Below are 26790 nucleotides of genomic sequence, written 5' to 3'. Positions count from 1 at the left end.
TATAGTCACAATCATACCATTCTGAGTTTTTGAGGTTAGTAACATATATCTTTTTAAAAATTTTTTATATATATTACTTTGAAAGTGAAATTTGACTTAATAAGATGTATTTTTTTTTATTGGGCTTTAAAATTATAAGTGAAATATCTTTTATACTATCACAAATTAACACAATGGCAATGTTTTCTTTGGTTACCTTTCACATACTTGATTCTGTGGTTTCTTAATTGGTGGGCAAGTTGGTACTCTCTACTTAACCTGTTTTTTTTCTTTTTTTTTAAACCTGTGAGTTTATTGGGTTTTATCTAATACTTTTTAAGTGAGTGAGAGCCATTCGTAGAAAGGAGTTCTGTAGATTTTTATTTTGCATCGTCTGCTCAGAATAGTCTTTATAAATTGAGTTACTGTACTATTTTAACCCAAGTGTTTTCCACATCCTTATGTAATATCCAATCAGAGATGTTAGATCCTTTTTTTTTTTTTTTTTTTTTTTTGGTGGTGCTGGGGATTGAACCCAGGGTGAGGCAAGCACTCTACCATCTGAGCTATATCCCCAGCCCAAGATGTTAGAAATAACACATACCTAAGTTATTATTATTATTTTTTTTATATAGTAGTCCAAGTCATAGGCAGTCCTATTTTATGTCATATGTTCTCACAGATTTCCTTTTCCTTCAGACGGTAGATACCTGGATGATTCTTGGGCCATTGTTCCAACTTCCAAGTCTGCTAAATCACGAAAAGAGAAATCTCGTAGTCCTCTCAGAGCTACCACCCTAGAGAGTAATGTGAAGAAAAATAATCGTGTGGAATTTCGTGAACCTTTGGTTTCCTACAGGTGAGCATTGGGGGAAAAAAAAAAAAGAAAGCAAACTAGAGTTAACCCATAATGTTTATAATAGGATAGTTGATTTTGTCAGTTTTTCTTAATACGCCATGAAGTAGTAGTATAATACTTTATTATTGTTATTTAAAATATTTTTTTAGTTGTCAATAGATCTATATTTATTTATATGCGGTGCTGAGAATCGAACCCAGTGCCTCACACATGCTAGGCAAATACTCTACCACTGAGCCACAACCCCAGCCCATAGTATTATTGACTTTTTTTTCCTCCATAAAAAGGACAAAAGTCTTTCATGTTATGAAATACTACTATGTCCTTTTTTTCTTTTGTGGGTCTGGGGATTGAATGCAGGGCTTCTTTCATGCTAGGCACTTGCTCTGCCACTGAACCACATCTCCAGCACTGTATCTTCTTAAAAAAAAATTATTTTTTAGTTATAGGCAGACACAATATCTTTATTTTATTTTTATGTGGTGCTGAGGATCAAACCCAGTGCCTCACGCTTGGTAGGAGAGTGCTCTACCTCTGAGCCACAACCTCAGCCCATGTATCTTTCTGGGGGTCAGAAAATAGTAATACTTGCCCCATCAGTGTAATAAATTCATCTCTTAGAAATAAATGATTCAGTTTTTGGAAGTTTGCCCCCCCCCCAATTTTAATATCTCAGATTAAGTATTCTACATAATGGACTTTGTGGGTAGTTTAGTTTTCTTATTTATTTATTTACTTTTTTTTAGTGTGATACAGGGGATAAAACCCTTGGATTCACATATGCTAAGCATTGTATATAGCTTAAGTTTTCTTTTTTTCTGGTAGTAGTAGTAATTAAATTTTTGTTCTTACTGAGAACATAAGTTGGTTATTGTTTTATTTTGTTGTGACTCCTTTCTACAACTTAGATGTTCAAGATGAGTGAATGAATTTTTTAAACATAGTTTAGAATATTTAACTGTTAAAATTATAGAATTTTGTATTTATTTGAGGAATACTAATAATTTAAATGCATATGTGCTCTAGTATGGTAAATAATAAGTAACAAACAACACTGGATCATATATTTCTTTGTTTCATTTATAAGCATTTTTGTATTTTATAATGTCAATAAATCAAGAAGTTTCTTGATGGTTCTTAAAATTTAATGACTTGGGAGAAGAAGTAGATAATGAGTTCAATTTTTAATACATTACATTTGATGCAATTGTGAATTACCTTGGTGAAGGTATTCAGTAGGCATTTGAAAATATGGATAAGAAAGTATGTGGAGTAGTCAGGGCTAAAGGTGCAGAGTTGAGAGTTATCACTGGTATTGAAGCAATAAAGAATAGTATAAAAATTGGGCTGGGGATGTGGCTCGCCTGGTGTGCGTGCGGCCCGGGTTCGATCCTCAGCACCACATACCAACAAAGATGTTGTGTCCGCCGAGAACTGAAAAATAAATATTAAAAAAAATTCTCTGTCTCTCTCCCCACCCTCTCACTCTCTCTTTATTTTTTTTTTATTTTATTTTTTTAATATTTATTTTTTAGTTGGCGGACACAATACCTTTGTTGGTATGTGGTGCTGAGGATCGAACCCTGGCCACGCGCATCCCAGGCGAGCGCGCTACCGCTTGAGCCACATCCCCAGCCCCCTCACTCTCTCTTTAAAAAAAAAATAAATAAATAAAGAGAAGGCCAGGTACTTAATATGAGTAAATAGTTCATGGTTTAGAAAAAGGAATACTTTGAAGAATAATCAAAGTTAAGAATCTCTACCATACACATTTTTTTAACATATAGTTATTAAGCAACTTGCTTAGAAATATAGTCACTACTGAAATTGAGTCTGAGTTATTGACAATATTCTAATGTTCTTCTTGCAAAGAATAATACGTGGTATTTAAAATTGTGTAAACTATGTATCTTATAAGAAAAAAATACCAGACTATAGCTGTAAGTAGACTGTCTTCTCCATCTTGGCAGACTCCACTTATCTCCTAAAACTCATTACCTTCTGTATGATACATGGCCAGATCTGTTCCTTCTCCACTCCATTTTCCCTGCCAAGTTAATCTATGCTCCAATAATACTAGATAACTACTCTGTTACAGCATTTTCACTTCACATGGCATTTTTATTTCATACTTGCCTAGTTTGTTTTTGGTACTAGGGATTGAACCCAGGGGCATTTTACTACAGAGCTTCATCCTCAGTCCTTTTTATTTTGAAACATGGTTGTTTCAAAATAAAGTTCCAGGCTGGCCTCCAACTTGTGATCCTCCTGCCTTAGCCTCCCAAGTTACTGAGATTTCAGGCATGTTCCACTATGTCTAGTACTACAGCAGTCTTTAAGGTCATAAATCTTATTCTCAAAGCATTAGCTTAATGCCTGGCATGTGCTAAATATCCAATAAGTATTTTTTTCCTAACATTTTATTATGAAAAATTTCGAATTTATAGGAAAGTTGAAAGAATTGTATAATGAGCACCCTTATACATAGTAAATATTTAATGAGTGATTGAAAGACTGTGAAATTACTTTTTTGTGTGTCAGTTTTCTTTCTCTTTTTCAGATTCAGAGATGTTATCTATCATTTTATTCTTTATTTTATTTCCTAACTGTGCTAATTTTAAACCTAAGTAATTTTAGCTATAAATTGTTACATTCTGGTCAAGATAGTGATAATTGCAGTTAGTTTTGGTCTCTGATGGCAGCTATAGGACTCATTTCTCAACCCCATTTTGTTCAATAATCAACCACTCCAAATAGGTCCTATTTTTGGGTGGTGGGTCCCATTGAGAATCTGATGAAAACTGTAGACTATCTCCTTAGGAAAAATGTACATGTTCGTACATTCACAATAGACATAATTACCATATTGTGTTGTAATATAGTCATGGCTGTAAGAATTTTTATATTTAGAATTTCAAGCCTTCACATGAAATGGTATGGATTAGGCTATATAATACCAATATTAATGTAAGCCACAGTGTAGTTAAATGCAAAAATAAGATGTTTTATATTTCCAAGTCTTTTTAATCCAATATGTACTTTACATTTCAATACCTCTCAATTTGGACTTGCCATATATTATTTATTCAGTTACCATGAGGCTAATGGTTACTTTTTTAGACATTGAGGATCCAGACTACTGTTATTCTATTTTATGTTTGTTTGGTATTTTTTCATAATTCATGTACTGAGTCCTGTTTGTCTTCATTAACCATGTTTTTTGATAGTCTGCTTTCTTTTTTAAAAAATTTTTAAAAAATATTTATTTTTCAGTTGTAGTTGGATACAATACCTTTATTTATTTTTTATTATGTGGTGCAGAGGATCGAACTCAGGGCCTTGCACGTGCAAGGCGAGCGCTCTACTGCTGAGCCACAACCCCAGTTCTGATATTCTGCTTTCCTAAAACAAAGCTAATTACAATGATGTGTAAAATAAAAGTCTCTGAAGGAAGATTTGCTGGTGTTTTAATGAACAGAGAATATGAACTTTGTGCTGTGTACTTTGGCTCTGCCTAGTCTTCCCTGATTACTCTTTGAGTTTTTAGATACACTTTATGTAGTTTAAAGCTGTTAAAAAGTGCTCTATGGTAAGAGGTTTAACTTTAATAGACACATTTATTTGGAGGAAATTATAGCTTTATTTCTGCTCCCAATCAATGTGGTAATTTGGTACATTATTTAGAAGTTACAAATATGAAATACTAGTTTTGAGAATTTTTGTTCCTAATATTTAAGATGTCAGAGGAATAAATCATACATATTGATAACAGATAACAAATGAATACCCAAAGTTAGATTATAATCTTGTTTTCTTGGAATTCTTAAGGAAATCTCACCACACACATTTTATATATTTTTTGTTGTAAAATCTGCACATTATTTGTCATTTAATTTGAGATAAGGGGCAAGGAACACTGAGTCGTAGTATTAGTAATATTTATTTTACTGTTTTTAACTTTTAATTTCAAAGCTTTTTACTTTAATTTTTTATTGACCGCTAGTGTTAGCTTAGAGTTCTTCTTTCAGTTTGTTTGACTAGTTTTTGAACACTTACTATAGTTTTAAAAAAAGGTTTTTAAAAATGACCAGCAAAAATCTTTTATACCTATGGCATACAACCTGTTGTTTTTATATATATACACATTGTACACATTTAGAGTTGCAAAATCAAGCTTTTTAACATACGTTAATACCTCATACACTTATTGATTTTTTGTGGCAAAAGCCTTTAAAATCTACTTATCAATTTTCAAGTCTACAGTATTTTATTTTATTTTTTTGTTTACTAAAGTCACAAAGCTTTTTTGTTATTATTATAGGGAAATCCTTGGTGCATCTTCCAACTTAAGTCCCAGCCATCTGGAGTCAAAGCATGTATATTGTGTGGATGTTAATGAAGAAAAGGCTGAGAGTGGGAACCGGACGGTACACAATCAAGAACGGAATATACATTGCTGTGACTTTGAGAGCTCCCAATCATCTGTCATCAGTGATACAGTTGTAAGGTTTTTAAATGATCGACCAGCAGTTGATACATTGCATAATTCAGAATGTTTGATTAAGATGGGAACTCCTATGAGGATTGAAGAAGAAATGCCTAATAGAGCAAAAGGAAATGAGAACAGTTCAAAGCTTTCTGTGAATAACATGGGCCATGATGTTGATCCAAAAATGTTACGGCTAACTGACTCTTCTCCATCCTCTGCTAGCACTTCTAGTTCCCAAAGGTTAGATATTTTAAAGCGGCGACAACATGATATTAAACTGGAAAAACTCAAGGAACGGATTAGGAAACAATGGGAACACTCAGAAGAAATAAGTGGCCGGGGCCAGAACCTGGGTCCTATTGATCATCCAGTAATGGTTGTTAATGTTGATAGCTCAGTGACAGCAAAAGTCAGGAAAGTGGCAACAGCACCCCCTGCTCCGACATATAAAGGTTTGTAATCAGTCTTCATATCCTTGTCTCTCTTCCTGCCCTCTGTTCCCTGTTTTCCCTAGGATGTATTTGAGTAGAGATGCTTATCTTAAGAATAGGGTGTGAACCTCAGATTACCTGTTGTATTAATCAGTTTTGCTTTCCTGTGACCAAAATATCTGACAAGAGCAACTTAGCTGCAGAAAAGTTTATTTTGGCTCAGAGTTTCAGAGGCTTAGTCCCAAATCCATTGCTCTGAGCCTAAGGTGAGTCAACATGATGGCAGAAATGGGTGGTGGAGGAATGCTACTTAGCTCATGGCAACAAGGAAGCAGAGAGAAAGAAGGAGGAGCTAGGGAGAAGATAAAATTCCCAAGGGCACACTCCCAAGTGACCCACCTCCTCCAGCCATACCCACCGTCTACAGTTACCACTTAGTCCTTTCAAATTATTAATCCATCAAGTGGATTATTCCAACCCTAATCCACTGATTTAGGGCACATCTTTCTTAGTGTAATCATTTTACCTCCTACATTAACACTGGAACCTTTAGGGGATACTTTATATTTGAAACCATAATAACTGAATAAAAAATTATGTTAAGATACATGTTAAAAATGCGGACTCCTCGGTTGGGGTTGTGGCTCAGCGGTAGACTGCTCACCTAGCACGTGCAAGGTGCTGGGTTCGATCCTCAGCATCACATAAAAATAAATAAATCAAATAAAGATATAAAAAATTATATATAAAAAAGTGGATTCTCAGATCCTTCACAGGATTCTTATTGATTGAGTCTTATATGAATGTTTAATAAATTGTGAAAAAAACCTAAATAGGACTAGTACCACTCTCCAAAAATTGAAAGAATGTTGCTCTTATTGCTTTTATTCAAGGAACTCAGTGATTCTTGCCCCTTATCTCAAGTTAAATTATTTTTGAATTTATTAGGAATTGTTTCAAAAGTAATATTTAAAGAAAATTAGCCAATTTCCAGTGTATATTTGGGTACAAGTTGATCCTTTTGCTAAATTTATTGAGGTATTTTTTATATAAGGTCTACAGTAAGAACCTTTGCTATACATGCACACAATGAAATTATTGTATCCATCACCTTACAGTTCCTTTTATATGTGTGTGTGTTGTAAGAGCACCTAAAATCTACTCTTTTAGCAGATTTTCATTATAGAATACAGTATGATTAACTGTAGTTTTCATGCTGCTACTTTAGATCTTTAGACTTATTCATGTCATATAACTTATTCATTTTGTATTCTTTGTATCCATATCCCTGTAATATAAGTATGTTCATATAACTGATGAGCTTTTGCTTTTAAGGGTATTTAAACTTACGCCACTACACAAACCTCTACTTAATTCCTGGCTTTTAAAACTTCTGAAAACTTTCAGTTTTTAATTGCAGATCCTCTGGCTATTTTTTAAAAATATTTATTTCTTAGTTTTAGGTGGACACAATATCTTTATTTTATATTTATGTGGTGCTTAGGATCGAACCCATTGCCTCATGCATGCTAGGTGAGCACTCAACCACTGAGCCCCAGCCCCAGCACCCCTGTTGCTATTTTAACCTTTGAGTTTTGTTGTAAAGGCCTTATCTTCCATATTTAAGAAAAATATTTAAGTTAGATATATGCCAAAATTGACATATTTTCATTGAGAAAATGCTTTTCAGAGCTAATTTCTTTTTTAGTCAACTAAAATTCTTATATATGGTAGTTTGAAGGAATTTTTTTTTTATGTTTTTGTTCCTTAAATTATTTTTATTCGTGAGAAGTTTTTAATGAATAATTGATTTTTTTTTAGTTGTCAATGGACATTTATTTATTTATTTATATGTGATGCTGAGGTTCGAACCCAGTGCCTCAAGCATTCCCGAAAAGCGCACTACCGCTGAGCCATAGCCTCAGCCCAATAAATTGATTTCTTAATCAGTGTAGTTCATGTTAGACTTTTATCATTAAAACTTCTACCATCATAGCTATTCTCTTATGGTATTTTTTTCAAGTTCAATTTTTGTAGATAAATGTAGGCAGGTCAAAATATTGTTAAGATTCTATTTTGTCTTTAACTACTGTGACAGCTTTTGCTATAGTCAATTTTATGTTGTTTGTATTTTTTTTTTTTAACCAAGTCTTGTTTTCTCTGACAAGTTTCGCAGGTTTTTTTTTTTGTTTGTTTTTTTTTGGTAGTTCTAAAGTGTTAGTAATTTTTTCTCTGGAGCAAGTGTTAGTATGTATAATTTTAGTGGTTATCAGTTTTATTTTGTGTTGCTTACTATATTTTGGTAGTGATACTCATTGTGAGTTAATAATGGATAATTCACATTTCATTCTTGCTAATCTGTGAAACTTCTGACCAAATTCACTTTAGAATACTGAAGAATTGTTCTGTTGCCCCTGATTGGTTCCTAATGTTTTATTATTAATATTTGGTTTTATTTATAGGTGGGTAAAATAACCTTTTTTTTTAATGTGGTACTATGGTTGAATTCAGTGCCTCATGTGTGCTAGGCAAGCACTCTACCACTGAGCCACAACCCCAGCCCATAATGTATTATTAATAACATTCTTCTAGTGGTAGAGCTCTAGCCTAGCATGTGCAGGGCCTGGGTTAGATCCTCAGTACCACCTAAAAATAAATAAATAAAACAAAGATATTGTGTCCAACTACAACTAAATAATAATAATAATAATAAATATTTAAAAAGCATTCTTCCATATTCTTTTAAGCATTTGTATACCACATTCACACTGTTGGCAGAAAAAATAGCAAATGATGGGTCAAAATGTTCTTGTTAGTTCTGAAATAGTGCTTATTTCAAATCTTTGCATTGTTAGGTCTGACATTAAATATAGATTATATATTTAATGTTTATTCATTCTACTAGTCAGAATTCTGAAATACCACTTATTCCACTAAGACAGAGTTAAAATAACTGATTTGAATTTATGTTTTATTTAATGATTGATCTTAAAGTCCTAAAGAACAAAAGTGAAAGTCTTGAATGTAACATTTTTTAAGTTGTTGCTGTTTTTTCTAAATTCCTTTTACTGAATGCTTGACATGCTAAGTTTTCATATGAAAGTGTTTTTTGAATACAACCTCTAGGCAAGTTACTTTATGAAATGTAACAGACATTTAAGAAATCATTATAGAATATGGTTCTGGGCTGGGGTTGTGGCTCAGTGGTAAAGTGATTGTCTAGCATGTGTGAGGCACTGGGATCGATTCTCAGCATTGATATATAATTAAAATAAAGCTCCATTGACAACTAAAAAAATATTAGAAAAAAAAAGAATATGGCCAGACCGCCCACACCAGCTCGTGTGGGACCCAGGCTCTCAGTAGGCCCAGTCCACCCCTCTCCTTGTGGGGCAGACACTCGCCATAGCCTAGCCTCTGGCACAGGACTGCCCCTTCAATCAGCAGACTACTACAGGAGGTCAAGCCTTTCAGCCCAGATCCACCCGCACCGGCTTGTGCAGGTACCAATCAAGGATGCAGTAGCATTCATTGATGTACACCAACAGGGTCTAGAAACCCAACATTAAGGTGAGGTACAGACAATCTGCATGGGTACTACAAGAATATAGGGAACAAACTGTAATGTCTCAGATCCACACTACAAGAAAGGAAGACACGTAACAAGGGAGGAAAGTGCCCCAAACAAACCAGAATTGAATAATTGAAGAACAGAACCCATGGACAGCGAAGTTGATGAAATGTCAGACAAGGAATTCAGAAGCTTCATAATTAAAATGATCTGTGAATTAAAGAATGACCTATATGAGCAAATACAGGCAAAAAATTGATACTTCAACAGTGAGAGAAGAGAGCAAATACAGGTAGAAAAAGATTAATGAGAGAGAGAGAGAGAGAGACAGACAGACAGACAGACAGACAGACAGACTCCTTGAAATGAAGGATACAATATATCAAATAAAAAACTCAATAGAAGGGCTGGGCTCAGAGGTAGAGTGCTCACCCACCATGCTTGAGGTACCGGGTTCGATCCTCAGCATCCACATAAAAATAAAATAAAGATATTAAGTTCATCTACAACTAAAAGTAAATATTAAAAAAAAAAAACCCTCTATAGAAAGTATAAGCAACAGACTAGATCACTTGGGAGAAAGAATGTCAGATAATGAAGACAAAGTATACAATCTGGAAAATAAAGTTGATCACACAGTGAAGACAGTTAGAAACCATGAACAAAACATCCAAGAATTATGGGACAGCATCAAAAGACCAAATCTAAGAGTTATTGGAATAGAGGAAGGCATAGAATTTCAAACCAAAGGAATGCACAATTTCTTCAATGAGATAATAACAGAAAATTTCCAAGCATGAAGAACAAATTGGAAAACAAAGTACAAGAGCTTTCAGGACACCAAATGTACAAAATTACAATAGGTCTACACCAAGGCACATTATAATGAAAATGCCTAGCATACAGAATAAGGATAGAATCTTAAAAGCCGCAAGAGAGCGGAATCGGGTCACATATCGGGGGAGACTAATTTTTATTTCAGCAGATTTTTCAACCCAGACCCTCAAAGCCAGGAGATCTTGAAACAACAAATACCAAGCTCTGAAAGAAGATGGATGCCAACCAAGAATCTTATATCCAGCAAAACTAAGCTTTAGATTTGATGATGAAATAAATACTTTCCATGATAAACAAAAGTTAAAAAAATTTACAACTAGAAAGCCTGCACTACAGAACATCCTCAGACAGATATTCCAAGAAGAGGAAATGAAAAATAATGATGAAAATCAGCAGAGGGAGGGATTACACTAAAGGAAAATCTAATCACAGGAGAACAAGTCAGGTTAAATACTAAAAATATACAAATATGGCTGGGAATACAAATCATGTCTCAATAATAACCCTGAATGTTAATGGCCTAAGCTCACCAATCAGAAGACATAGACTAGCATATTGGATTTAAAAAAAAAAAAGACCCAACAGTATGCTGCCTCCAAGAGACTCATCTCATAGAAAAAGACATCCACAGACTGAAGGTAAACGGTTGGAAAAAATCATACCCTTCACATGGACTGCAGAAGCAAGCAGGGGTTTCCATCATCAAATAAATTATGGGTTTTTAGTCCCCCCCCCCCACCGTCTCCTCCTGACCCACGGGAGAAGCGGGGAAAGCACGCCCCGACCAGGACGAGCCAAGAGAGGTAAAGGTCGACTGGTGGCCCGCACCTAGCCCTCCTTCCCTGGAGGACAATCAGACGCGCCAGGGAGATGAGTCGAAGCAAGATCTCCTTTATTGAGGAAGTTCACCCAGCTTATATACTGCACAGGAGCCAATCAGGATAAAGGTCAGAGGGGTGTAGTGAGTTCGAGTGTACACCCATCCCATAGTCCGTAAGGGAAGGCACGAGCTGTCCACGAGGGTGGAAGAGTCCTGGACCTATCCTGGAAGTGGTCTGCCTTTTCTGTTACCACCCACAGCACCGCCTCCTGGCTGATCGCCAGGAGCCATCCCAGCCACATGTGCGGCCCCAAGACCAGGAAGCGGGCAGCCATGCCCTACAAAAGTAGACTTCAAACTAAAGTCAATCAGAAAGGATAAAGAAGGATACTATATACTGTTCAGGGGAACCATACACCAACAAGACTTAACAATTATGAATATATATGCTCCAAACAATGGATCATCTAGGTTCATCAACAAATTCTTCTCAAGTTCAAGTGTCAGACTACAACACCATGATTTTGGGTAACTTTAACACACCTCTGTCATCACTAGATAGATCTTCCAAACAAAAGCTAAACAAAGAAAGTATAAAACTCAATGATACAATCAATAACTTAGACTTAACTGACATATACAGAATATTTCATTCTTCAACGAGAGAATATACTGTCTAAATAATATACTACTGACTGAACAATGGATTGCAGAAGACATCAAGGAGGAGATTAAGAAAATTTTAGAGGTTAATGACAATACAGATATAGCATATCTAAACCTCTGGGTCTCTATGAAAGCAGTTCTAAGAGGAACGTTCATTGCACGGAGTTCATTCCTTACAAGAAGAAAAAGTCAACAAATAAATGACTTAACATTACATCTCAAGCCCCTAGAAAATGAAGAGCAAATCAGAGTGATATACACAATTTAAATAGATCAATTTCAAGTGATTAAATAGCAGATGCCATCAAAAGTCTACCAAACAAGAAAAGCCCAGGACTGAATGGATACATAGCCGAGTTCTACAAGACCTTTAAAGAAGAACTAGTACCAATACTCTTCAATTTATTTCAGGAAATAGAAAAAGAGGCAGTACTTCCAAACTTATTCTATGAGTCCAATATCACCCTGATTCCAAAACCAGGCAAAGACACATTAAAAAAAGAAAACTTCAGACCAATATCTCTAATGAACATAGATGCAAAAATTCTCAATAAAATTCTGGCAAATCGAATACAAAAACACCAAAAAGATCATGCACCACGGTCAAGTGGTGCATTCATCCCAGGGATGCAAGGTTGGTTCAATGTATGGAAATCAATAAATGTGATTCATCACATCAATAGACTTAAAGATAAGAATCTCAGTAGATGCAGAAAAAGCATTTGACAAAATACAGTACCCCTGTATGTTCAAAACACTGGAAAAATTAGGGATAACGTAGTATCTCAACATCATAAAGGCTATCTATGCTAAGCCCCAGGCCAACATCATTCTAAATGGAGAAAAATTGAAGGCATTCTCTCTAAAAACTTGAACAAGACAGGGATCCCCTCTTTCATCATTTCTATTTAACATAGTTCTTGAAACACTGGCCAGAGCAATCAGACAAAAGAAATTAAAGGGATACACAAAAGAAAAGAACTCAAATTGGCAGTATTTGCTGATGATATGATTCTATACCTGGAAGACCGTAAAAGTTCCAACAGAAAACTCCTAAACTAGTAAATGAATTCAGCAAAGTAGCAGGGTATAAAATCAACACCTGTAAATTAAAGGCATTTCTGTATATCAGTGATAAATCCTCAGAAATGGAAATGAGGAAAACCGCCCCATTTGTGGGAAGCTGACTAGCACATGACCGTGTCTGACTCATCTGCTGATTGGTGTGGCATCTGGCGGTCACGCTGTGATCTTGATAGCCCCAGTTTTCTAGTGTACAAGCGACTGTGTCTTCGTGTATGGGCGTACCTTTCTATATCCCCTTAGGTCGAGCTATGCTCACCTTTTCTTTTGTAATATTACCCCTTGTCCTGTTTGGGATAGAATGTTCCATGGAAATACCCTTTGTGTGTCCCCTTCTCTGCCCTTGGGTGTGGCCTATCTAGATATCAGTCAACCTGCTGACAGCAGACATCATGAAGCTAGACTCAGCCCTCTGAGACCTGACCCCTTACCTCATTTGAATGGCTTCTCCTCTATAAAAGGGGTCAGCATGCTCGCTCCTCTCTTTCTGCATACCCTTAAGGTCAGAAGAGCCGTCACAGAACCCCCAATGACAAAGGTATTTCTGTCTCTTGTGTGGTTATTTCGCACAGCCCAATTAGCCCAGTTCCTGAGTGTTTTAGTCAGGTGCAACCAGGCACCCATTTACTATAGCCTCAAAAAAATAAAATACTTGGAAATCAACGAAAGAGGTAAAAGATCCATATAATGAAAATTACAGAACCCTAAAGAAAGTTTTAAGACCTTAGAAAATGGAAAGATCTACCTTGCTCTTGGATAGGCAGAATTAATATTATCAAAATGACAATACTTCCAAAAGCACTAGACAGATTTGATGCAATTCCAATCAAAATCCTGATGACATTCCTCATAGAAATAGAAAAATCAATTGTGAAATTCATCTGGAAAAATAAGAGACCCAGAATAGCTAAAGCAATCCTTAGGAAGAATGAAGCAAGTGGCATCACTATACTAGACCTCAAACTATACCACAGAGCAATAGTAACAAAAACAGCATGGTATTGGCACCAAAACAGTGGTAGACCAGTGGTACAGAATAGAGGTCGGCAGAGACTAACCCACAAAATTACAATTATATTAGACAAAGGTGCCAGAATATGCCTTGGAGAAAAGATAGCCTCTTCAACAAATGGTGCTGGAAAAATTGGAAATCCATATGCAATAAAATGAAATTAAACTCTCTCACCAAGCACAAAACTCAACTTAAAATGGATCAGGGACTTAGGAATAAAACCAGAGACCCTGCGTCTAATAGAAGAAAAAGTAGGTTCTAACCTCAATTATGTGGGATTAGGCCCCAACTTCCTTAATAAGACTCCTTTGGCACAAGAATTAAAATCCAGAATCAATAAATGGGATGGACTCAAACTAAAAAGCTTCTTCTCAGCAAAAGAAACAATCTGTGAGGTGAATAGAGAGCCTACATTTTGGGAGCAAATCTTTACCCCTCATACATCAGATAGAGCACTAATCTCTAGATTATATAAAGAACTCAAAAAGCTAAGCACCAAAAAAAAAAACAACCCAATCAATAAATGGGTCAAGGACCTGAACAGACACTTCCAGAAGATGATATACAATCAACAAATATATAAAAAATATTCATCATCACTAGCAATTAGAGAAATGCAAATCAAAAGAATGGCAGAATGGCAGCTATTATGCATACAAACAACAATAAGTGTTGCTGAGGATGTGGGGAAAAAGGCATATTCATCCACCACTGGTGGGACTGCAGATTGGTGCAACCAATGTGGAAAGCAGTATGAAGACTTCTTGGAAAATTGGGACTGGAACCACCATTTGACCCAGCAATCCCTCTCTTTGGTCTATACCCAAAGGACTTAAAAACAGCATACTATAAATACAAAGATATGAAAAATTGTGCTCTATATGTGTAATAAGAATTGTAATGCATTCTGTTGTCATGTATTTAAAAAAAAAAACAACACAAAAACCCTATTTAAAAAAAAAAAACACAAAAACCCAGCATGCTACAGGGACACAGACACATCAATGTTTATAGTAGCATAATTGCATAGTTCCAATAAACTATAGAACCAACCTAGATGCCCTTCAATAGATGAATGGATAAAAAAATGTGGCATATATACACGATGGAATATTATAAATAAAAGAGAATAAAATCATGACATTTGCATATAAATGGATGGAGTTAGAGAAGATAATGCTAAGTGAAGTTAGCCAATCCCAAAAAACCAAATGCCGAATGTTTTTCTAATATAAGGAGGCTGATTCATAGTGGGATCTGGAGAGGGAGCATGGGAGGAATAGATGAACTCTAGATAGGGCTGAGGGGTTGGAGGGGAAGGGAGAGGACATGGGGTTATAAATGATGGTGGAATGTGATGATCATTATTATCTAAAGTATATGTATGAAACATGAATTGGTGTGAATATACTTTGTATACAACCAGAATATGGTTTCCAGTGTCCTGATGGAGGGATTTTTTTTCTTCCCAACAGTGAAGAACTATTTGTGTCAATATTTTGGCAATGTAAATTAGAAGCACCTAAATTAGAAGCACCTTAAAATATTGTATTCTAATGTGTCATTTTAATTTCATTAATTTTAACACATAATACATTGACTTGGTTTACATTGACATGGTATACAAAAATGAAAAGTTTACTTTGAATAGCTTTTGTCACTCTTATGCCTCAACCACATTTCTGTTACTTGTCTTAAAATGTTTGCATACACAAATAATTTTTGTATGTTTGTGTATATATTTTTTTCCTCTTCTTGTACAATTCTAGCATGCTAATCCCATTCTGCACTTTGATTTTTCATTTTGTTTTTGTTATTTTTAAAAAAATAAATCATGAAAAAATCATGAGAAGTATTCTGTAATTCTGCTTCAAAAGATTGAAGTGGTGATCATAAACAGTGCTAATGTAATACTTTCTTGTATTTATATATATATATATATATATATATATATATATATATATATATATATATTTTAGTTATAGATGGACATAATACCTTTATTTTGTTTATTTATGTGGTGCTGAGGATTGAACCCAGTGCCTCAGACGTGCTTGCCAAGTGCTTTACCACTGAGCCCCAGCCCCAGCCCAACTTTCTTATTGATATATCTTTATCTTTCTGGTTTAAACACCAAAGAAGGTAAAGGGCCTATTTTGATCATTCTTATTTTATCCTAGACTGGTATAATGTCATGGACACAAGTAAGTTTACAGTAAATTTTTTATTTTATTTATTAAATTCAATTAGTAGGAAAAAGTAGACAAAGAATTGGAAATAATTCAAAGTTCTCCAAAATCTAAAACTTTGAAAGTGCTAGTCTATATGTGGAAAATTTCACACCTGACCTCATGTGATAGGTTACAGTCAAAGTGTAGTTGTACCACACAGTTTATTCAAAGACTCCAAGGGAGAGAAGACCCTACCAGCCCTTGAGCTGTAATGTCTTTATCATGCATGCTCAGATTCCCTCACACAGGATAAAAGGGCATATGGTTTGCTGGATGTACTAATGGCAGTTCTCCTGATGACCCACATGGGGCCAAGACCCAGAAGTTCTACTCAATTTTTGTTTATTCTATGATGTAAAGGTATTGCTGAAAATGTCAAAAAGCCCTGCAGATAACCTTATGGGTAACAGATATTTAAAGAAGAGGAAGTGTTTCTGTTTTATCAGCACAGAAAGTCAAGCTGGACAGCAATGTGAGCCTGAAACATCTTACAGTAGACTGTGGTGTTGGAATGAGCAACATACTGGACCTGAAGAAACAGAAAAATAAACAGTTAAAGTTTTGTGCTGAAAGTGATGAACAGAATTTAAGGAAAAATAGGAAAACACAACATCAAGCTAAATATGAATATCTTGATTGAATTTTGAAATTATAGATCTGTTAACATCGCTGTGAACACAGATCTCTTAATGATATGTCCATCCTGAAACAAGTAAAGATCTATCCTAAAGAACTGAAATTGAAGGAACTATAAATATTCAAGAGGCTGGTTGCAGACGTTTAAGAAAAGACATTAAAGTTTAAGGATTTGTAGTGATAAATAAAGCATCTGCTGACCATGAAGTAGCAGAGAAATTCATTAACTAATTTGCCCAGGTCATTGCTGGGAAAAATCTGATGGCAGCACAAGTCTATAATACAGGTGAAACATCACTATTTTTGTATTATTGACACAGAAAGACTATGGCTAATATGGCTAATAAGACATAAGGAATTAAGGATGCCAAGGACGGAGAAACTGTGCCAGGATATGCTAATGCAGCAGGCGGCACACATAAATGTAAATGTGCTCTGATAGGCAAAAGCTTGCATCCTCACTATTTAAAAAAAGTGAATTTTGTACCAGTCAATTAACAAAAAGGCATGGATTAAGGACATTTTTTCTGTTTGGTTTCACAAACGATTGTACCATCAGCTTGTGTTCACTGTTGGGATTGGCTCATTACTGCAAGCTTTTGTTATTCCTTAACAACTGTTCTGCTCCTCCAGCTGAAATTTTCATAAAAATAATGCTTATGGACTGGGGATTGGGTAACTCAGTGGTAGCACACCTGAGGCATGGGTTTGATCACCTTCCTCAAAACACCAAAATAATGCTTATGTCATATACTTTCCTGAAAATGTGACTTCCTTAATTCAGGAGACAATGTGTTGTATGATTACATGTGAAATGTCCAGAATAGGCAAATCCATAAAGATAGAAAGTAGATTGGTAGTTGCCAGAGATGGAAGAGATCATGTGGGAAATGACTGCTAATAGGTACAGGATTTGTTTTCAAGGTGATGAAATACACTGGAATTAGATGGTCGTATAACTTTGTAAATATAGTAAAACCTCTGAGATGTACATTTTAAAAGAGTGAATTTTATGTCACATATCTCATTCAAAAAAGTATGCTCAACAAAATATATTTTGATATGAACTTTGATGAGAATATTCTGTATTACTGGTATATATTAGGTTTCAACCCTTCAGAGACCAAGATTCGAACGCCTGATGGGAAAGTATGGCAAGAGGCTGAGTTTCAAAACATGAGTAGAGAACTGTACCGTGATTTAGCACTTCACTTTGCAGGTGAGAGCTGAGGTTTTTTATGATTTGAGTATTTATCATGCACGCCATCTAATTTATAATGTTTAAACATGAAATTGTCACCTAACTAAAGATTTTCCCTTTTCTAAGTGTGTTATATTTAATGTAGTAGTGGTTTGAGTTAAAAGACTCTCTCAGCCTCTAGGTTCTTCCGTGGGTTAAAATTAGCCTACATGACTAATGAGATAGGCTGTTTTTTAAACTGGGGGATTTTGGAAATTCAGACCACCTGATGTGGAGGAAGCATAGGAGAGTCTAGTAGACATTTACTTCTGGTACCCTTCTGACATCTTTGAAGTGGTCAGATTGTTGAAGTGGTCAGTAATTTGGCAGTCAGATGTGGAAAGAAAATAAGTATTATAGGGAGAGAGTAATGTTATAGAATTAGAAATAGGAGATGCCTGTGGAAGCCTGGAAGAGGGAAATAGGAAGGTTATAGTAGTAATGTTGCTACTTGTTGAATACCTAGTATGACTGGCAAGATACTAAGTGCTTAATCTTGTGTATTTTTTACAGTTGAGGAAGTGGAAGCTCAGAGTAATTTTCCCAGGGTTGCATAAAGAATTGAAACCAAGATTCAAAACCAACTTTGTCTGATTCTAAATCCTGAGGAGTTTCTAGTAAGCCCTCATAGAGATTTCACTAATAAATTTTGTGGCATTGAGTGACCAGTCCAGTTTTCTTGCTTTTATTAATTAGAGCACTGCATTCAGAAAACAAATTTCTCGTGTGGAGAGATGAGTGAAGATTTTGGAATCAGCTTACAAGAGTTCAAATCCTGATTGTGCCACTTACTAGCTATTTCTGCCAAATATGTTACATAACTTTTCTTCGTTGGTTTTCTCATCTATAAAAAGGAACAATAACAATATATTTAATAGTACAGTATCATGATAGACGAGTGGAATATGTCAAGACTCTTAAAAGATCTGCCTATAATACTTCTCTCTCATTATGGTAGGTGGGTGATTTCTGTGTTCCTAGCTAAGAACAACCTGTCTACCTGTATTTTAGATTGCATTTGTTCTTTATATTTGTGATTATTACTTCCAGCCATGTGTGATGGCACACACCTGATGAAATCCCAATGACTGAGGCTGAGGCAGGAGGATCACAGGTTGAATGCCAGCCTCAATAACTTAATGAGGCCCATAGCAACTTGGTGAGACTGTCTCAAAATAAAAAATAAGAAGGACTGGGGATGTGGCTCAGTGGTAACCACTCTAGAGTTCAGTTCCCAGTACCACCCCCTGCCCCCCAAAAAAAATTCCACTCTATTTTTTTTTTCCTTTTTATCATCAGCTTTCCCTTTCTTCCAGGTCATTCCTGTTGACATACTGTTTGTTTACATGTTATTATATCAGCCATCATAAAAGAACTTTTTTTTTTTTTTGCTTCTCTTCAGTCACTGTCCTGTTTCTTCCTTCTATTAACAGTAAAACTGCAAAAAGTTGCCTTGTACTCATTGTACCAATTTGTCTCCTCCTTTTCTTAATCTTTTGTTTTAGGTATTTGCCATTATTTCTCTGTGGGCTACTGTTCTTAAGATCATCAGTGAAGATCACATTGTTAAATGCAGTATTTAATATTCATCTGTCATCTTGAGCTCTTAGCATTCAACATGATTGATCAATTCTTCCTTGATATTCACTTGATATCTGGGGTTTCATAAGTACCTGGTTTTATTCCTAAGTCTTACTGCTCCTTTTCCAGTTGATTTTTTCCTAATCAACTCCCTGATCATGCCAGTAACCATTGGCATGCCTTGGCCTCAGTCCTTGGTACTCATGCTTTTCTTCCTCCCTCCTTCATGCATGCTCTCATTCATATTTATCTACACATACCTATTAGGTAAGCTTAGCTAGTTTCAAATATTTATTCTTTATTGCTAATGATTCCTAGATTTATGTCTCTAGCCCAAATCCCCCCTCTTAACTCAAGCTCTTATCCAGCTGGTAACTCCACATGTTCTCTTGGATGTATAAAAAAAGTTTCCCAAGCTTAATATATCCAAAATAGAGCTTATTAACTAACTCAGTGGAGTTAAACTTGCTACTCTGGTAGTCATTTCACATCTATTAATACTGTTTTTCTAAGAGTTCAGACCCTAAATCTTGAGTCTTCCTTGATCCCCTTCTTATTTCTCTTACTTTATATTGTCCAAAATAAATGTGTGTGTGTGTGTAATATATGTAAAACATTTATAAAACACACATACATACACTCCTCAGTTGCTACCACTTAGATCAAGCAACCATCAGTTTCTTGGTCTCTTGTCTTCCAACTGATCTCTTTATTTCTCTCTTCTAATGAATCTGTTCTCATCCCAACTGCTAGAGTAAGCTTGTCAAGTTTTAATTTAAATCATGTCTCTCCTTTATTCAAAATCTTTCAAAAAATTCCCCTACTTTTGAGCAAAGCAGACATTCTTATAGTGACTTATAAAACCCTGTCTGATCTAGCTCTCAGTTATGTCTCTGACCATACTATTCTCTGCCCCCTCCCCTCTCTTTTATATTTTATTTTATTTTTTTTCATTTCAATTACACTGGCCTCCTTGCTTGTTCTTAGACACTAGGTTTACCTCCTGCCTAAGAGCTTTTTACTCATACTTATTTTTTTTTCCTGCCCATGATGCAAGGCTGTCCATGTACTTTAAATTCCATTTATTCATATCTGAAGTTAATTTAAAAAATTTCTATGCATAGTCAGCCCCCAGATTGAAAAAAAACCTAAAGAATTAATGGATAATTTATATACAAAATACCCTGACAGTTTTCACTTACATAATCATGAAAGGATCTGCTTTAAGAACATTGTATTGGGGCTGGGGATGTGGCTCAAGCGGTAGCGCGCTCGCCTGGCATGCGTGTGGCCCGGGTTCGATCCTCAGCACCACATACAAACAAAGATGTTGTGTCCGCCAATAACTAAAAAATAAATATGAAAATTCTCTCTCTCTCTCTCTCTCTCTCTCTCTCTCTCTCTCTCTCCCTCTCTCCCTCCCTCCCCCCTCTCTCACTCTCTCTTTAAAAAAAATATTAAAAAAAAAAGAACATTGTATTGAGTGGGTTGTAGTGGTACACATCTATAATCCCATGACTATAAAGCAAGAAGATCACAAGTTCAAGGCCAACATTGGCAACTTAATAAGACCCTATCTCAAAATAACAAATAAAAACAGCTAGGGATGTAGTTCAGTGATAGAGCCCCTCTGGGTTCAAGACCATTACTGCAAAAAAAAAAAAAAAAAAAAAAATTACACACACAAACACACACGTATTTTATATTGACTGTTTTGTAACCTTTTTATGTTTCTACATTTTTAAATTAAATAGGAATTTGTGAAAGTGTTCACCTCTGAAATTCTGCACATGTGACCTTGACTTTTAATGTATTACTATTGTAACTTTTTTTTTTTTTTCCATTTGTGAAAATGAGGTTTCTGGAGAAGAAAAAAAATAATAAAGAATTAGAACCTAACAGTGGAGTAGTGGTAGTCTTTAGATCTTTCTGTAAGAAAAGTTGACATTGATGGCTTGTGCATCACAGAAATAGCCTCAGTGAAGATTTCTTTTGTGCTACCTGAATCATATGCTTTATATTGTATCTCCCCCCACGCTACCTTATCTGCTGGGGATACATGCCAAGAACTCCAGAGGATGCCTAGCACTGAAGATAGTACTGAATCTTACTTATACTTTTCCCCCCTATACATACCACTGATAAAGTTTAATTTATTAAAGTTTAATTTATTAGTTAGGTCCAGTAAGAGATTAATAACAATTTATTGTAGATCTTAGCCACCTTAGCATATAATTTTTTCTTTATTAAGTTAACAAATTTCACTGTACTTTATAGCTTTTCGTAGGCATGGTGGCTCACTACTCTTGGGTATTGGGTCTATTAAGTAAAATAAGGTTTGTAAATTGAACAGAAGCTCTATGATATCAAAAGAGTGAGAGTTACTGTGATAACCAAGAGGAGCTACTGGGGTTGACTAAGGGGTAGGCAGGTAGCATATACAGTGTGGATATGCCGGCAAAGGGATAAACTGCTCTGGACTAGATAGCAAGAGAGTTCATGATGTTACTTAGAATGTTGTACAATTTAAGTCTTTTGAATTGTTTGTTTCCCTAAGTTTCCATTTGATATTTTTGGACTGTATTTGACCTTGGGTAACTGAAACTGCAGAAAGTGAAACCACAGATAAGGGGCAACTGCTGTAATGATTTTTCTTACTGGGAGGATGAAAAGGTGGGTGGGTATCATAATAATTGCTGTACATTTTTCTACATTTCAGATGATATCTCTATAAAAGAGAAACCTGTTGACAAAAGTAAAGAGAAGAAAGGGGTCAAGCCAGTACGAAAAGTTCAAAAGGTAACACAGTTATCAAGTCCAGAATGCAAAACAGGTTAGTCTTTCAGTATTGTATCCATCCTGAGGTTATATATTACTGATCTTGAATCTATATGGCTATAAATACTTGTTACCAAATATTCTCAGAGTTGGCATATAGAAAAATTCAGTACTTTGTATCATCTTTGTGTGTGTGTGTGTGTGTGTGTGTGTCTCTGTGGTCACTTTCAGTTTGGAGACATTCTGAATTGATCCATTAATTCATTATTCAAATGTTTTTGAGCACTTGTTCTTTTTTTACCTTTATTCCATTCATTTATTTTTATGTTTATGTGGTGCTGAGGATTGAACCCAGGGCCCCGTGCATGCCAGGCGAGCGCTCTACCGCTGAGCCACAACCCCAGCCCCCAGCACTTATTCTTTGTGAAGCACTGTGCTAAGCTTAGGTAACACAGTGATACACTAGATGCACATAGTTTCAACCTTCATGGAGGAGGTATGTAGTTTCAAGGGAGTATGAATTAATGTTATGATAAAAAATAACAAGTTTTATGGACACAGTATCAGAAAGATGGGACACTGCTTTTTTTTTTTTTTTTTTAAGATTTTTTTAGTTGTCAACAGGCCTTTATTTATTTATATGTAGTGCTGAGGATCGAACCCAGTGCCTCACACATGCCAGGCAAATGAGCTACCACTGAGCCATAGCCTCAGCCTCAGCCCGGGGCACTGCTTTTTGATCAGACTGTTTTTTTTTTTTTTAAGTTGTAGTTGGTACAATATCTTTATTTATTTATTTTTTTTGCAGTGCTGAGGATCGAACCTAGTACCTCACACGTGCATAGACTAATCAGTATAATGGCAAATAAATTAATGCTATGCTAAATAAATTTGCAACATTTATTAATTTCATATGTCTTAACAGAGTGACACTAGTTTTATGCAAATACAATGAAATTTTACAAGAACATGAATGATCTCGGTGTTAACTAATTCTTAAAATTAAAAAAAAACTTTTCATGTAATATTATACAATACTGTTGTTAGGGGTTTAGTTTGAAATGAAATGAAGCACCAGGAGCACTATAACTTGCAGCACTAATTTGGAGTTTATTTTTCCACTTTTGTTGTAGGCTAATTCCCATGTATACACTGTAGCATGACTTAGACACAGAATCATTAAATATGCTAAAGCTATATTAGTAGTTTGCCAATGAAAGTCTTTTTCTTCCACTTACTGAATGAGACTGTTTCAGAAAGCCAGAATTTATAGATAACCACCCAGCATATTCAGAAGCCAGCATTTGTAAATAACTACACAGTGTATTCATGTTTGTTTGCCTTTGATTCAAAAATTCAGATTGAAATTGAGAAGTCTGTTTTCTCATTTTTCTTAAAATTACAAAGTTCCTTAAAAATAGATTGAGCAGTAGACTTAAAACTGTTTAAATATTTTAGAGAGTATATAAAATTAATATCAGGATAGAAAATATTTCTCAAGTAAATAGCACACATTATTCACCTTCTTGTGATTGATGTTTTCCTCAAGACTATACTTCCAATTAAACTTTTAAATTAAAATCCTTTTTACACGAAAACCTAAATGAATGTCTTTGACTTTTTTTTTTTTTTTTGATACCAAGGATCGAATCCCAGGGTTGCTTAACCACTGAGCTATGTCAACCTTTTATTTTTTTTTATTTTGAGACAGGGTCCAGCAGGCCCTAAGTTGTTTAGGGCCTTGCTAAGTTGCTGAGGCTGGCTTTGAACTTGGGAGCCTCATGCCTTAGTCTCCTGAGCAACTAGGATTATAGGCTTGTGCCACTATGCCTAGAAGTGTAGGCTATTAATATAAAAATTTTCTTTGTAATTTAAAAAAAATATTTATTTTTTTAGTTGTAGTTGGGCACAATACCTTTATTTCACTTATTTATTTTTTTATGTGGTGCTGAGATCGAACCCAGGGTCTCGCACGTGGGAGGCGAACGCTCTACCGCTGAGCCACAATTCTCAGCCCTTCTTTGTAATTTGATTAGTTTTAAAGTGCTACTTCATCATTTTCATTATTCCGTTTCTCATATTATTCTACATAAACACATATTTATTTCATGTTTATTTTTTATAGTTTCTATTTTATAAACAGTCTCAAGTCATTTGTTGCTATTAAGGATATTGTCTATTTTGGGGTGATAGTCTATTTTTAATTTTCTGAAACTAGTAGAAATTGTTTTCCTCCTAGTAAATAGCTGTATTTGTTGAAATATACTCTTATTTTTGTGAGCCGTTATAATGATGGCAGTTTAAAGTGTTGATATTTGTATTGAGAGTGTTGTTGTTAAGAAAATAATGGTGTGTATTAATGGTATACACCTATAAAATATAATGTGAAAGACCTAGAAATGCCATCCCTTTCAAACATGATCACTGTTAATTGTTTTATTTCTCCTCATAATTTTTTCCTATGCTTAGATTAAGTCATTCATTTGTTCAGCAAACATGTTTTTTATCATTTTCTATGCACCAAGCCAAACACTTATTATCATTAAAGACGTTTTTGTTCTTTGCAAAATGACATTGTTGAGTTCAATGCCTTAGTATTTGAGGCTTTAGGAATAATTATGATTTGGTACTTACGATTGAAAACATTTTATACTTATTTGACATTCCTAGGTAAATAAAGAGATGGACAAATTGTTAACCAATTTTGGTGGCTTAGAGTTAAAAACACAGTTATTTTGTAAAACTTTGGGCCGAACAGAAGATAAACAAGATTAATTATAAAACCTGCATGGTTGCATAGGTATACTACTTAGAGCTAACACTTGAGTTTTAAATTTAATATTATATATACACCTATATATTTTAGGTAATAGTCGTGTGATAAGTACATCTTCTTGGCGAGATGGACAAAAATTAGTAAAGAAAATTCTGGGACCTGTGCCCAGAATAGAGCAGAAAGAGCCAAGAACAGCATCCAGTGACAGAAATGGAAGAGAAAGAACTACTAAATCTGGTGAGTGGCTGTAATTAAAATTGTTGAAAAAATAATTAAAAATGGCTTGCTTGCGTTAGTACTTGAAAAGGTTAATGTACTTGAGAATGTTGTAGGACTTTATAATTGTGAATGAAACGCAAAGCAAAAATGTTCTACTGGGTCTGGGCTCTTAGCACATGCCTATAATCTCAGCAGTTCAGGAGGCTGAGGCAGGAGGATTGTAGGTTCAAAGCCAGTCTCAGCAACTGTGAGGTGCTAATCAACTTAGTGAGACTGTGTCTCTAAACAAAATACAAAATAGGGCTGGGGATGCGGCTCAGTGGTCGAGTGCCCCGCCTCCCACCTGAAAAAAAAAAAGTTCTACTGGGCTTATCTGAATAATCTCTGCTCATAGGTGTTCTGGCCATCTGTACAAAGAATTCTGTGTTTGTTATATTCATTTCAATTAGCTGTCATGAATATCAAAGCAGTGTTTTATTCAAATCATATCACACTTCTAGGGTCCTTAAGAGAATCAAATCCAGCCTGTCTTTTCCAATGTGTATAAACAAACATTTACAAAGTTGGGTTTTTTGTTTGTTTTTTTATTTTTTATTTTTTTGATACTAGGGATTGAACTCGGGGTACTTGACCACTGAGCCACATCCCTAGCCCTATTTTTTGTATTTTATTTAGAGACAGGGTCTCACTGAGTTGTTTAGTACCTCACCATTGCTTGTTTTTTAAATATAGTTTAGGAAACTGGCTCTGAAAGAAAATTAATTTTTCTCAGGGTTGTATAGTTGGTGGCATATTTTGGATATAAGTACCAGATCTTTTATATTTGGCCCTCGATTCTATTACTTTTCACTTAAAAAAAATATTTAGTTTTAGATGGACACCATATCTTTATTTTATTTTTATGTGGTGCTGAGGATCGAACCCAGCACCTCATGTATCATAGACGAGCATTCCACCACTGAGCCACAACCCCAGCCCTACTTTTCACTTTTTGAAGTATCTTAAATGATATTTGAAATGAATAATGCTAATTTTGATAAATAAAAGATAAAGACCTACAGGCCAGATTTCCTTTACAGTAGCAAAATTTGCCTTAATTGAGTTTCTGCAGGATTTAGTAAAAAATGACATCAGAGCTACAATTTGGTATATAGAAGTCAATATACATTGTATTTTTTCCTCTTCGCTTTCTTCTATGTTGCCAATAAATTCTTAATCTAAAATTAAGCCATAACTGGGTGTGATGGCAAACAACTGTAATACCAGCTATTTGGGAGCTTGAAGTGGGAGGATTGAGAGTTTGAGACTAGTTTAGGCAACCTAGTGAAACCTCCATCTCAAAAACAAAAGTTTGTTTTACAGAGATTACTAAAATGTGAATATGATATATGAGGCCAGTTTTAATATTTTCTGCACCAAGAAGAATGTAAATTAAACTTTCAGAAATTCTCTGATAAACTTATCTACATATGGTCCCATTTCATGTAATTATGAAAGGGGTCGGTGTTGTAGGATTTTCAATAAAATCAGTATTTTTGGTGCCTTTATTATTGGATTTGGTATATGATCTTTGCAAAGCTGT

The 26790-nt window shown here is 35.1% G+C and overlaps 1 protein-coding gene across 11 annotated transcripts in view; it reads left to right on the top strand.

Moving 5' to 3' along the window:
* CEP350 (centrosomal protein 350) overlaps positions 1-26790 on the top strand; it is a 170072-nt gene that overhangs the window by 28742 nt on the left and 114540 nt on the right. For all 11 annotated transcript variants that reach the window (XM_081297495.1, XM_081297494.1, XM_081297503.1 and 8 more), the window contains 5 exons: positions 679-838; positions 5160-5779; positions 17720-17833; positions 22155-22268; positions 25080-25226. In XM_081297495.1, coding sequence (XP_081153621.1) covers positions 679-838; positions 5160-5779; positions 17720-17833; positions 22155-22268; positions 25080-25226 — 1155 coding nt within the window. The remainder of the gene's footprint in view (positions 1-678; positions 839-5159; positions 5780-17719; positions 17834-22154; positions 22269-25079; positions 25227-26790) is intronic.

The sequence above is a fragment of the Spermophilus citellus genome, assembly GCF_964194105.1.
Source record: "Spermophilus citellus genome assembly, chromosome: 6".
Classification (NCBI taxonomy): Eukaryota; Metazoa; Chordata; class Mammalia; order Rodentia; family Sciuridae; genus Spermophilus; species Spermophilus citellus.
The sequence above is the reverse complement of the archived record's forward strand: the minus strand, read 5'-3'. Positions and strand labels throughout refer to the sequence as shown.